This window comes from Trifolium pratense, linkage group LG1, assembly GCF_020283565.1.
Source record: "Trifolium pratense cultivar HEN17-A07 linkage group LG1, ARS_RC_1.1, whole genome shotgun sequence".
Classification (NCBI taxonomy): domain Eukaryota; kingdom Viridiplantae; phylum Streptophyta; class Magnoliopsida; order Fabales; family Fabaceae; genus Trifolium; species Trifolium pratense.
Window position 1 is genome coordinate 29,889,550 of NC_060059.1, and position 13,971 is coordinate 29,903,520.

The 13,971-nt window shown below is 33.1% G+C and overlaps 3 protein-coding genes across 3 annotated transcripts; all 3 read right to left on the reverse strand.

Moving 5' to 3' along the window:
- Positions 1–422: 422 nt before the first annotated feature.
- On the reverse strand, positions 423–3,225 carry LOC123902275 (31 kDa ribonucleoprotein, chloroplastic). The gene is made up of 4 exons (XM_045951961.1): positions 2,748–3,225; positions 1,561–1,662; positions 1,201–1,473; positions 423–743 (listed from the first exon to the last, which is right to left on the reverse strand). The coding sequence occupies exons 1-4, from the start codon at positions 3,126–3,128 to the stop codon at positions 684–686; spliced, it is 816 nt and encodes a 271-aa protein (XP_045807917.1). The 5' UTR covers positions 3,129–3,225; the 3' UTR covers positions 423–683.
- A 3,536-nt stretch (positions 3,226–6,761) lies between these two features.
- Positions 6,762–7,284, reverse strand: LOC123902282 (mitochondrial import receptor subunit TOM9-2-like). Its single transcript, XM_045951972.1, has one exon. It carries the CDS (start codon positions 7,230–7,232, stop codon positions 6,963–6,965), a length of 270 nt encoding a protein of 89 aa, XP_045807928.1. The 5' UTR covers positions 7,233–7,284; the 3' UTR covers positions 6,762–6,962.
- A 3,854-nt stretch (positions 7,285–11,138) lies between these two features.
- On the reverse strand, positions 11,139–13,776 carry LOC123899235 (60S ribosomal protein L4-like). Its single transcript, XM_045950319.1, has 2 exons — positions 12,616–13,776; positions 11,139–11,419 (listed from the first exon to the last, which is right to left on the reverse strand). Exons 1-2 carry the CDS (start codon positions 13,720–13,722, stop codon positions 11,306–11,308), a joined length of 1,221 nt encoding a protein of 406 aa, XP_045806275.1. The 5' UTR covers positions 13,723–13,776; the 3' UTR covers positions 11,139–11,305.
- Positions 13,777–13,971: the final 195 nt, after the last annotated feature.

Genomic DNA, 13,971 nt, shown 5'->3' on the forward strand with positions numbered 1-13,971 from the left:
AGAGTTTTCTTAACACTCCTTTGGGACCATATTTCTTTCTAATAATACTATATCAGAACAAAAAACATAAGTAAATGTATTTCTTTCTAAATAATACTCCCTCTTGATGCCTTTTATAAGAAATAGTATTTTTTTTTAGATTTATTGAATAATCATTTTTTTTGTGTGTGAAATTATTAGGGATAGATTGTAAGAAAATTATAAGAAAAAACACATCAAAGAAAAAATATTAGTAACGTCAATTTTTGTGTACCCTGTATATGATTATATAAACATTACATTAAAGCTTAGAGCTTGCCATGTGATATTCCTATTATTTTGAAGTTTGTAATTTCAATAGGATATAAAACATTAGCTAATGTTTTCATATATATATGAAGTAGAATATGCAATTGAATATATGATTTTGAGTAAGAAAAGAATGAAAGGAAGCAATATATATGATATAGCCAATGTTAGCACTAGCTAAAACTTTAACACAATAAAGTCTCATTTGGGTCAGCATATCATATCTTATGAAAATGGGACAAAATAATTTATACACCACAAGAAATGAAAAGGAACTTCTCATCAAGGTGAAGCAAGTGCATCATGGTTGGTACATGGCTATCTCCTTCTCATTTCTTTGGCATGCCATTGTCGAACATCTAAGAGCTGAGAGCCGAGCCTTTTTCGTGTTTCTATCAACCTTCTGCACGTTTTCCTTGAGCCAAGCTTACACGCAATGTTCGTCCTTCTAGTTCCTGATCAAGTGCACAAATTACAAAGAAGCAATAAGCTTGTTTACACGCACAAACGTTACGTATAACCAAAATTTTAAATCACGATTGCAGCCGCACTGCTATTTTTATATTATTAAGAATTGTGGTCACAAAGACATAAACAATTCTTTTTTTACAAATACAAATGTATAGCCAAGGCTATAGGCTCGTTGAATACATCAGCGTAGCGCACGTGCAGCCAAGAACATCTAAGGGCATCACAGACCTGTTATTGCCTCAAACTTTCATCACCGAAGCGGCCATTATGTTTGATATTACAGAGAATTGTAGTCAAATACTGCTAATGCAGCCTCAATCATTGTTACATTGTGGTTACGAAGACATAAAAGAAATTATGTCGGTCTAAATTGCAATCGCGTACTTCTTTCTTAAAAAAAAGACTGTTCATAAAAGATTGAATAGATGAGAAGTAACATACCACATTATCCATGTCTGTAAGGGCAGCTTCCATTTCTGATTTACTGGCGTAAGAAACAAAGCCATAACCACGGGACCTTCCAGTTTCGCCATCATATAACACCCTAGCTCCAACCACAGTTCCATGTTTTTGAAAGGCTTGTGTAAGAATCTCAGAAGTTACACTCCAAGACAAGTTCCCAACAAAAAGTTTGTACTCAGTTTCAGGGTACAATGGTACTTTTGCTTTCGGTTTGTCCGAGAAGTTCACCCGCAAGAATCGCCCCATGAACTCCTAAGAATTTGTTCATTTACAAATTTTAGTATGCGAAAAAAAAATTTAAGCATTACATAGAAATTGAACATATAAAGTGATTCTTACTTTTTTATCAAGATTTTTGATCACTGCATTACAATCTTCAATACAACTCATTGTGACAAATGCAAAGCCTCTACTTTTTCCAGTGTCCCTGTCATAAAGAACCTAAAGACATGTGTATAAATCATTAACATTAGTGTAAAAATCAAGGAATGAAACGTAAACATGGAATAAATCATATCATACAATGCATTTTTGAGGGATGTATGAATACTGAAAAATAATGGCAGAAAATTTTGGTTTGTCTTTTTTTCTTTCTTTTTATTGTTAATACGTGTATCAATTTAATTTCTCTTTATCTTGCAAATTTCTTATCATTAAACAAATGATCTTAAATTCTAAATATCAAAAAATTATAAATTTACTTGCATTATTGCATGTCTAACTTCTGAGACAATTTAAACCAAGTGAAGTTGTCCAGTCCGACAATATCGGCATTTGCCAATTGAACTAGGCCTTATGGACTATGTCCCTTAGTTAGAAGAGTATTGAAATAAATTAAAAACAGCTTATAAACAGACATATATTTAGGGATAAATAGTGTGTAACTCTGATTTCTCTCAGCTTAGGATATATTAGTAACATTATTTGAGCTTATATTTAGGGCCTGTTTGGATTGTCTTATTTGAGCTTATCTATTGGCGTTAATTTTGTGAGATTGTTTGGGAGAACTTATGAAAACGGTGTATGATAATTTTCATAAGTTCTTCTCAGCCTATTTTCATAAGTTCTCTGATATAGCTTATGAAAACAGCATGTAGCATATATAAAAACAATATATCTTTATTTTATCATTTGCTATAAAAATAGCTTATCTAGCTTATACATGAGTGCTTGTTATGATACGCGTGTGTGTTATAAGCTGCAAATAAGATGTTTATCCAAACATGCCCTTAGAGAAAGATATATAGTGACTTAAATAAACTAAATTTACAAATACAATCCTATCTTAGCTAGCATATGATCTTCTAGTTCTCATGGATCCAATTTCAAGGTACCTAATTAATTTCATGGAGATAAATAAATATTGAAAAGAGTTTTTTTTAAACATGCTAAATTCGTTCATCCAAATTGACATTAGAGAGAATCGAACCTGAGACCTTAGGAATGAGCACACTCCCTGGTCTCAAGCCAATACCACCGGACCAACCAAGTGGGTTAATATTGAAAAGAGTTAGATAATGAAGTACCTCAATTAGTTCTGCACTACCATATTCTTCAATTAACCCTGCAAGTTGTGCACTATCAACACCATAAGGTAAATTACCAAAATAAAGCTTAGTCGTAGTATACACTTTTTCTTCTCCTTCTTTTACTTCCTCCTCAACCACAACCTCCTCTTCAGCAGGAGCAACAATAGCTTCTTCCTGTGCAACAGCAGCTGAAATTCTAGGCATCCATAACTTGTATGATGAGATTGTTGTGCCAATGGATAAAGGTTCAAGTGAGTAAGAATAAGAGAATTGTGACATAGAAGATGGTGCAAACATGCAGTTTTTGGAACGGAGACATTTGACAGTGTTGATGGAAGATGAAAACAATGAGGCTATGCCTGCAGCAGCAGTAGCCATGTTGTGATGATGGTAGTGGTGTAAAACTTAAAAGTGGAACAAGTTAGAGTTAGAGAGTTTATATGAAAGTGGGAGATTTTGTGTGGTGATTATTGATGAGGTGGATAGATTGTGTCCACTGTCATGTGATATAGGAGAAAGATATATTGGTCAGGATAAGATCAGTGTAACAACATAACATGAAATAATTTTTCTCAAAAAAAAAAAACATAACATGAAATAATGTACATGCATGTCACTAGTGTGCATAACAATTTTTTTTTCTTTAATATTTTAATTACTACGTTTAGCTCGGTTGGTAGTCGTCATGAAGATTGATTCGAAGTTAGATTCAAATTTAAGATTATTTACTTCTTCACACTTAAAACGTGTAAGTCTAATTACTTGTCTATTTGACAAACAAATTACTCCCACCGTACTTTTTGTAAGCATTCGTAGCATATTTCACATAAATTTTAAAAATTGATAGTGTAATTATTTTTTGTTATCATGATACATGTATAAAATTTTTACCGTCGTTAGTAATGTTAATCTCTGTTGAGAAATCTATGGACACACAAGGTGGGCTCTCCCCTCTCAATCGAATATTTTTCATACGCAAATCTATGATCGGACCTGACCACATGCTTAAAGAGATCTAAAACTCTTACCACTTGAATAAATCATTGTTGGTAAATTTAGTAGTGTAATTAATATGTAAATTTTGTGTATGACTCTTACTGAATTACTCAATGTTGATTACCCAAGTTAGCAGATGGTCAAAGATTCGATTACTAACTCTTGTGTATGAAAAAAAAATAGTTGGAAGAGGAAAATCTACCTCGTAAGTCTCATAAGTTCTCCGAGATTTTTTTTTTTACAAAAATAATCACCGTTAAAATAAATAATCTAGATCATTTGTACCAAAAAAAATTCTAGAACATTATAGACACCATAATAGTGTTCGTAGTAACAAAGTATTTGTGAAAACAAAACCTTCAAAATAAATATTTTAAAAGGACAATTAAGAGAGTTAGTAGTACTCAACACTTACATTGTTTGCCTATCATTTAAGAAAGGCAAATACTAGGGTTATAAAGCATCGGCATTCATCCAAATATCACCAAAAGAAGTTGCAAAAATATAAGTGAAAAATAAAATTTCATTCAAAAGCCTAAAAGAAGTTAAGGGGAGATAAATTTATTTGACGATTTGATTCCATTTATGCATTAGAGTGTGTGACGAACATGGAGGCCCCCTTACAGGTTTGTCGAAACTGAATGTGGATGCCGGATGTTTTAATGGTGGTTTTATTGGTTGTGGTATGGTTATCAGATACAAATAGAGGGACAGTTATTTTTGCTGCAAGTTAGATGATGCCTCCAATGGATTCTAACAACTAACCAAAATGGACACTTCATTATTGAAACAGACTCTCTGAAGTTGTTGTGCATTGTTTGCATGGTGCTAAATGTTTGTCTTTAATCGAGAATATCATTCTTAAATGTTGTTGCTCATTGCTTAGTAGGAATAACAAAAGATAACAAAAGAATTTGGATCTTGTTCTTGGGTGGTATACGTCCCAGAACCCGCAACTGCTGCTGTTTGTATGGATTTGCTTTCGTTGAATTGAATGCATATTTGACTGTCAAAAAAAAACATGATGGAAAGATCATCTTGTGAAAAGCTCATCTGTTTTTAGAGTACTAGCTTTAACTCATCTTACAGAAAACCATTCACTTATTAAGGTTGTGATAATGTATGAATTCATCATCAAGAACAATAATGTGTGAAAACACAATACAGAAAACCACAAAACACCATTACTTGATTAAGGAACAAATATTAGTTGACAATCATAGTAACGTTATCACTAAATGAGCATCAATCCTCTCAAAACAGTGTACCGTCTCTTTTGAATTTGTTGAATACTTAAACTTTTACAGTCATTACTTTGATAAGGACCAAAAAACAGGCTTTATTAAATTCACCATGAAAATGTATTGGCCAATATTTCATTTAAGAGAACCAATAAATAAAGCTAAAACAATGCACCTGAGTAAATCCATTCAGAAAATGACAGCAACTTATTGCAATATTCTGGTATGAGAGACGATTTCATAGAACAGCCATAGACAACAACAAAGAAAACAACTAGAGATGTTTTTTATTTTTTAATGGCTGAAAACAAGTAGCGATAACAATAGAAGGAACAAGAATACAACATTCTGTCCGTCTGGAAGCTACACTTAGAATGGCATCAACAAAGGTCATACGACAATAGGGTTTAAATCCAAACCTTAATAATGGTGAGGACAAAGAACTCACTAAGAAGCAAGGAAGCAAAATCAAATACAATAATAACCGTAGGATACGCAAAAACACATTAAGGATGAAATTAGCTGTTTGTATCCTAAAGCAAGAGGTGCAATTGGACACTGCAGACAGAGATATATTGGGTTTTCAAGTTTCATACAACTACAACTACGAAGCATGGATCTGATTAAAGTGTTTCAGGACTTCTCTATCATGGCCTTGACTCAAAAACTAGCAGTTCTCAGGATTTAGCATTACAAATCTTTCATTAAGCAACTTTAGTCTTTTCGGTTAACACAAGCCTAAAACTACGACAGACAAGTAAACCCAGAAAGGCAAAAAGCATCATTCAGCCAAACAATATCAAAACAACAGATACCAAATCCAGTTACACATTCAAAATTCCTTGTCCAACAGATATCTAATTAAAGTATTTTAGAACTTTTCTATTAAGTCCTTTGACTAAATAATCTAGCAGGGCTCAGAAGTCCAAATCCCTTGGAATCCAAGAGAATCATTCAGACAACAGCAATCCATTCATTTAACCATATAATAGCAAAACAAAAACTAAACAGCCTAAACCCCTTGGTATCAAAAAGAACCATCGAAAATTCCTATTTCCAACCTTATAGCAGCAGGCACCAGGGTCTTAGATAGCTGCAACGGTGCAACCCTTGAAATTGTTAAGAGTTTCAGTCAACTATGGCTTCATTAACGGTGGCATTATGGTTTCAGCAACATCGAATTCGAAACCCATATGCCACAGCCCATATTACAATGGCGGACCTTTATTTTGAAACAGACAAACAACTATTTTGGTCTCTAAATGTCTTAGGCACTCTCATTATAGTCCCTAAATGTGTCGAAATTGAAAACACATCCCTAGTTCCTAATTTGTTAGTAAGTTTATGAACTAAATTGACCAACGAAAAACACAATCGAGGATTAAAATGACTACCTAAAAACATAGGGTCTGTTTGGATTTTGGTTATTTTTGAGCTTATGAAAATAGCTTATGCAAATAAATAAAATTTTATGTTAATTCTAATTCATAAGTTTTTACAAACAAAAATTGCATCTTTATAAGATGTCTTTTCATAAACTATCTTGAACAACTTATAATAATAAGTAAAAACTTATTTATTTGCATAAGCTATTTCACATAAGCTCAAAAATAAGTCAATTCAAACGGTCCCATATTCGAAAACCCAAACAGACTATCAAGAACCAAAATAGTGGTTTGCCCTGTTTAAAACCCTAAACCTCCAAAACCCTCATCATGCTTTAAAACAACAATAACTCCAAAATACTCATAAAACAAACAACACCAACCAACAATTCAATTCATATGAATATCATCATGCAATTCAACTCAAATAAATTTATACTTCAATACAAATAACATAATATCACATGATTGATCAATCAGTCATTCAATTAAACTCAAATAAATTTATAAATCCTCATAAAAACCACATAATCCAAATCTGAAACATCAAAATTCCAAAACCCAAAACCCTAAAATTTGATAATAGGGTTTTAATTAGCAAGAGGAATAGAATGAGCGGAAGGAGTTCCAAGAATATTAGCCTGTTGAGATTCAAGTTCATTGATCTGCTGTTCACGATCCATAGCAATGATGAGAGGAACAACAAGTATAAGGAAACTTGTTCCGGCGATCCATGCTGCTTTACCGGTGCTACGGAGAAGCTGCTTCGCAACGCCGGTAGTATCTTTGGCAACTGACTTTGTGCGACGAACGACGGCGGAATCGGTAACCCTAGACAGTACTGATGAATTTTTCGACATTTTAGAAAGTGGGTTTTGAGAGTACACGATGAGAGGTGTGTGTGTTAAATATTGTGGGTTGAATAGATTTTTGTTTCGTGTAAAAAAAAAAAAAAAAAACAAATTTGTTCTACAAATAGATTTATTTATTTATTTATTTTTATGCAAGATTTGGTCCACTAGTGTCAGTCTGTGTCTATTATGCAAACTAATGTATAAAAAAAATCTTATGTAATGGTGAGTTTGTTAATAAAAGTTTTTTGCTGCTAAAAAAACAGACATGTCTTATAAAAATGATCGGAGGAAGTATTTGACTTAAATACTTTTCTAAAAGGATTTAAAGAATATGTACATATAAATTAGGTTTTATACTATTTTATAAGTTCACACTAGTGAAAATTGTATTTTTATAAGCTATTTTATCATAAATTATCTTGACAAACTTATAATAATACATATAAATTGCATAGACTGTTTGCATAAGCTCAAAAATAAAGTTAATCCAAACGGACCTTAACGTTATTTTTACTCTTACTAGTTATTAAAAATGAGAAACATTCATTTAATTAATGTTTTTAATTTTTGTAAGGGGACAACTAGTAAGACATCATTAATTGTATTTTAGTTTTTTTTAAAAGAAACACAGTTTTGGGAAAAAAGTAAAAAATTTAAATAACCAAAGATTAGAGACAGAGAGAATAGTAAAAGTTTAGTATTCTCTTCGGCATATCTAGCATTGAACTTATGCAAGTGAGTGCAAATCTACAACACTAAATAATTGCACTCCTCTTTTATTTATACTTTTTGATATGATATCAATCTAAATGTGTTTTTTAAAGGGCAACAATTCAAGATAAAAGTAATGAAAATCATGATTCGAAAATCAAATCTTTTTAGTTTGTTTTTTCTCGATGAACTCTTCTCTAAACATACTTGCGAATAAATCATTCAAAAATACATGTAGTCTCAATACTAAATAGTATGGACCAAAATTGAGTGCATGATACACACACACAGTTTACACCAATGATGTGTGCTCATTAACTCTTTTGATTACTATTTGATTTAGAGTTTAATTACATCCACTGACAGTGTAGAGTTATTTTACACATGCATTCAACGATATATTACCACATCGATTAATTAATATTACGATTTTCATATTCATTAATTGACATAGCAACCAATCATCGAATACATGTGTAAACTAATTGTACAGTGACCGTGAACACATACAATTGCCATATTTAGAATTTAAAATCTCTTATATTCTAAGCTTGTTCCGTCAAGCTAGCCCTAAACCTAAAATTTTTCCCGCTCTTTTTAATGCAGCTTTATATTAAAAAAATACAAATTTGTCAAACATGGGAATCAGACCCGCCACCCTTGCTTACAACAAAGTCTTTTAACCACTAGAACATCTGCTTCAATTGTGATTAAAGTTAGGAATTTCATCTCTTAACCCTCTTAATCACTAGACCTAATAAGAATTACTATTAAAATTGAGACTAATAATATATATATATATATATATATATATATATATATAGTAACGTTACTATAAGAGATACTATTTTACTATTAAAATGATAATGAGCATCTGCATCATTATCATTTTTTCCCCCTCTTTTATTGAGTGACCCACATTCTTAATTTTGCAATCAATTAACTTTAATCTATGCGTATCAATTAATGTTTGGTTGCTAAATTTTTTTTATTTGCGTCTATAATAAGCTAGCCCACATTCTTAATTTTTTTCATTAGAAACTTTCACTATTTAATTCAAGTCCAAATATTTCAAATATACAATTCCAAAATAAATTTAAAAGGATACGAATAAAACTTTCAATGTAGTCTATAAGAAAATATTTCGTAATATAACATAATTTTAGTTGTATGAATTTTATCCAAGTATTTTTTTATTGGTAGATATTAGGGCTGATTTAGACCTGTGCGAAGTTCTAGTATAGTAAAAATGTTCATCCTAACAACGGGTTAGAGCAATCCCAAAGTTTCTTTAGCCTTCACTCATATACATTCATATACATGAATCTTATAATTGCAGCTCTTAGCCTTATATTGTGTACCATAGGAACCAAGAATCCATTGGCGCTTTGCAAGAGGACAATGTCAAAATTGTTAAAAGGCATCAAGAGAACAAATGCATCTAAGGAGAGATAAGGAGTAGTGTTCGGTTGGAAATGGATTCCTATAGTTATCGCAGATTAATCACAGTCATCCATCTTCAAATTTGGACCACCAAAATTTAAATCCAAAGACTTATAATGCAGTGATTGCATGACTACATCGTTATTTAAATGCATGGAATTTAGGTCCATCAATTTTTGTTCCTTTATAGATTAAAATATAGAAATTAATTTTATAGATTAAATATAAAAATCACATCATTTATTTATTTTTGGTACAAAAAATTACATCATTTAATTTAGTGGTAAAAAGATAAATTTTAGATACTGAAAATCTCAAACTCTAACTCCATTAATACCTTTAAAGGAACATAAATGTACAAATTTTTATAAATATTTTTTTGAAGATGAATCCTAAAACATTTTCCTCTTCTTAAATTGTCTCTTCAATAAAAGAATGGTTAAATTGCAGTTTTGATCCCTCACATTTCCTAATTGTGCGATTTTAGTCCCCTAATTTCAAAAGATCGATTTTGGAGAAAATGACGAGAGCCAACGAGAGAAGCTTGAAGTTCACGTTGGAGTGGAAGCATAAAATACAGTTAAATTTGTCAGGTGTACATGGTCATGTAAAAATTGGGATAGTATAAACATTGTTGATAGGTTCAGAACATAAGCTGATTAAATGAGTAGTGGCATGGTAGAAGCAGAGATGATGCAAAAACTTTGAGATGATGAGTCAGGGTGTTGACAAGCTATAAATATAAATTGCAGCTTGAAAGTCAAAAAAATAAAATAAAATAAAATATGTTTTTAGTCCCTATTTTTATTTTGTGGTTGCCGTGGAAGAGAATTATTGAGATGAATAATCTGATAACAATGTTACAATGAGCATGTTATCTCAGCACAGTTCCAACAGAATTATTTTGCGGTTGCCGTGGAAGAGGATTATTGAGATGAAAACCCCCACACTCATTCCTCTAACCCTCGCTCGCTAGGCTGACATTCACCAAATCTCCTTCTCATCGCATCCTTCCCTCCGACCTTGACAAACTCACAGCAGAAAGCTGACATTCACCAAATCTCCTCATCGCATCCTTCCCTCCGACCTTGACAAACTCACAACAGAAAACTTCACGTGATGTTACCAGCAAAGCCAAGAACAGAGAACAGAGAATTACTAGAATCGCCTGATGGTCCTTTATTACCCACTCATTACACTATAATCAAAGATGGTCCTTTTTTGCCTACTCTTTATGCTACCAGCAAAGCCACGAAAAGGATCTGCCTGACTCTTGATGACGTTCTCAGGGTGAACCAGTTTTAAGAGAGAAAAAAGACTAAAAGAAACAATTTTGTTAGAAAGAAAAAAACAATTGTTTCATTTTGATTTGAAAATTGTGAAAAAGTGCATCAAACAATACTTCATTATTTGGTTCATTTTAATATTAGAAATTAAAATGAAGTGAATAACGACAATGATACATGTAATAACATCAAGACATAGAGAGGAGCTTAAATAACATAGTTATGGAATTTTATTTTGAAATATTGATAGTATGAAGACAAAGTTGATACATTCTTAAATTTCAAAGAGAAAATTGGATAGTTACTCTCAAATGGGTATTCAACACAACGATTGCAAAAATATTAAGCCATATTTGTTGCCATTATGGGTGCACACAACTCTGTAGCAAAGCCACAGGATTGGAATTCTGACTTTGGAGAAAGCAAAGATTAATATAACAAAACATACGGATAGAAGATTATTCTGCTGCAATTGAAGGACAAAGAGTTTGTACTTTAAATAAGATAAACAAAATTTCAATGATGTCTGCATAATATGTGATAACTCCAATAACTCACAAAACAATAAAAACCCAAAAATATTTAGATTAAGCAACCTTCCAAAACAAAAAACTAATACGAAAATATAAATGATGGACATCACTGTGATACACCCAACCACTTGGAGAAGTTGTCAAATTCGGCATAGTCTGAATCTGAGATCATGGTGTTGTACCATGCTTTTCCTGCAGCCTTAATGGCTGAGGCTTCCTCCTGAAAGGAACAAGGGAAAATAATGTCAATTTTAAACAATGAACCATATTGGGACAAACACCTAATCATAAAGCGTAGATTTCAAAGTGGACAATACAGCAAAGGCAACAAACAGAGAGAGTGCATAGACAGACTGATGAAACAAAAAGTCATTCTTTTTCCCACATACATGATTCATCAATACATCTTCGTACATGATTGAATCTATATCCATCTATATACTAGATAAACTAAAGGATATTTAATTACTAACAGCAATTCAAAAGAGTTAAAACAAAAGTGGAGCATCAATTGTGAAAGCACAATTCAAATCAAACTAAGTTAGCATAGACTTAGTTCTATGATAGAAGGATGCATAGTGTGTGCTTATAAAATAAAACAGCGATGTAGATGGAATCTCATGACAGAAAATATCATAATTGAAACAGAAGGAAACAAAGAACAATCCTTATTTACATTATCAAACAAAAAACAACAGAATGAACAACAAAGGACATAAACTTTAATATGAAACGTAATTTGCCTCAGTGATGTGGCACCACTAATTGCAAAATAGTGGAAATAAAAGTTTGTTCAAAATCCGCTATGCTACAATGTTGTGGTGCCACTATCGGAAAATGATCGACCGTTATTTATAACACTTAACAAAATAAATCACAAAGAACATAGACTTCAACATGAAAAAGACATTAGCCTCAGTGTCGGTCAACATTTGCAAATCACATAAATTATAATTTAGTTCAAAATCTGCTATGCAGCACTGTTGCCGCACCACTATTTGGTGGACTGTTCTATAGATGCAATAAATCACACAATATAAAAGTAGACTGTTCTATAGATGCTATTTAACAACCCTGGTTAACCTAAATTGAACATTGCATGATCAGACATGAACAAATTTTATTAACATAACAGTATGCACAAACACAACCTCTGTTTAGGGAGTACATAGAAACTAGCTAAACACAATCCAAATCAATGTGCAATTAATTAACACACACTTCAGCATTTAGCATAATATTACAAACACAAACCTAGATCAAAAAAAGGAACACACATGCCAACAGAATGAAATAGCATAACATACACAAAACAAACAAAAGCTTATTCATCACTAAAGCATATCAGCAATTTTAGTCAAATACTATAAACACAAAATTTGAGCAAAATATCTTATCAATGTAAAAGTATATCACCTTAGTAACAGTCTTCCTCTTCTTATCAAGCTTTTCCTTCTTAGCCTTAACCCTTTCAGCCTCAGCAAGTAAAGCCATCCTCTTAGCAGTCTTAGCATAAGGATTAAGTCTAAGCATAACATTAAGATTCTTAAGAGGATTCTTCTTAAGCGTGGCGCGCTTAACATCCTTCTTAACAGGCCTCACAACAGATTGAACTTCATCAGAATTAATAATCCTAGTCAAATCAGAATTAACCATCTTTGCCCTAGGTAAAACATACCCCTTTTTCTTCTCACTACCCTTATCAAAAGAACCATAAATCGAATCGAGTTTCTCAAATGCAGATTTAGTCCAAACAACAAATCTACCTAAATGTCCACCAGGTGCAAGTTTCAAAAGATTAAGTCTTTCAACATTAGCAATTTCAACACCAGGAATATTCCTAAAAGCTTTAACAGCTTTAGCTCCATCGGTACCATAAACAATCAACGGTCCCTTACGAGATATATAGCGACGGTTACGCATTTTACCTTTTCCAGGACGAATTGCATGGCTATCTTTCGCTTTCTCAGCATCAGGAAAAGCTCCAATCTTCTTCAAAACCTTGATTGCTTCCTTTGTTTTCTCAACTCCTTCAGCAGAATCACCAACAACAAGTGGAAATTCAGGAACAGCTTCGATCCTATGGCCACGAGCGAGAACAAGTGAAGGAACTGCAGAAGCAGCAATAGCAGAAACAACAGCATAACGTTTCTGATTGACATTGATCTTACGGTGCCAGCGGCGCCAGATTCTCGTCGGAGCAAACATCCGACCACCGCGACACATGTTTCCGAAGGCTGCTTGTCCTGCACGGTGAGTACCACCACCAGCAACACGAGGGATACGGGAGACAGCACGACCTGTTCCCCATGATTCGGCGGAGGTTTGGTGTCCGGCACGGCGGCTGACGGCGTAGGGTTGGCGAGCATTTTTTGAGATGTTGGAGTGGACGAAATTGACGATATCGGGACGAATTGAGGCTCTCATTACGTCGGGAATGGGTAGGGTGGTTGGGGAATCGGTTGCCATATCTGAATCGAGTGTTTGGACGGTGACGAGGGGTCTTGCGGCGGCGGAAGCCATTTCTGGACGAAACAGAAGCTAGGGTTTTGAATGCTCTGTTATGTGAGAGTTGTTTTGTTTGTGAAAAATGGGTTTATATAAGTTAGGGTTTTGTGGGGATCGGGCTTAGTGTTTAACGGGTTTGGGCTAGAAAATAGAAACATGAGGGGAACTGCTTTTGGAGACCCCTATGTTACTCGCGCGCCCTACTTGTTTCTATTTTTACTCTTTGCTATTTAAGTAATGAATATTATAAAAATAAGAAATTTC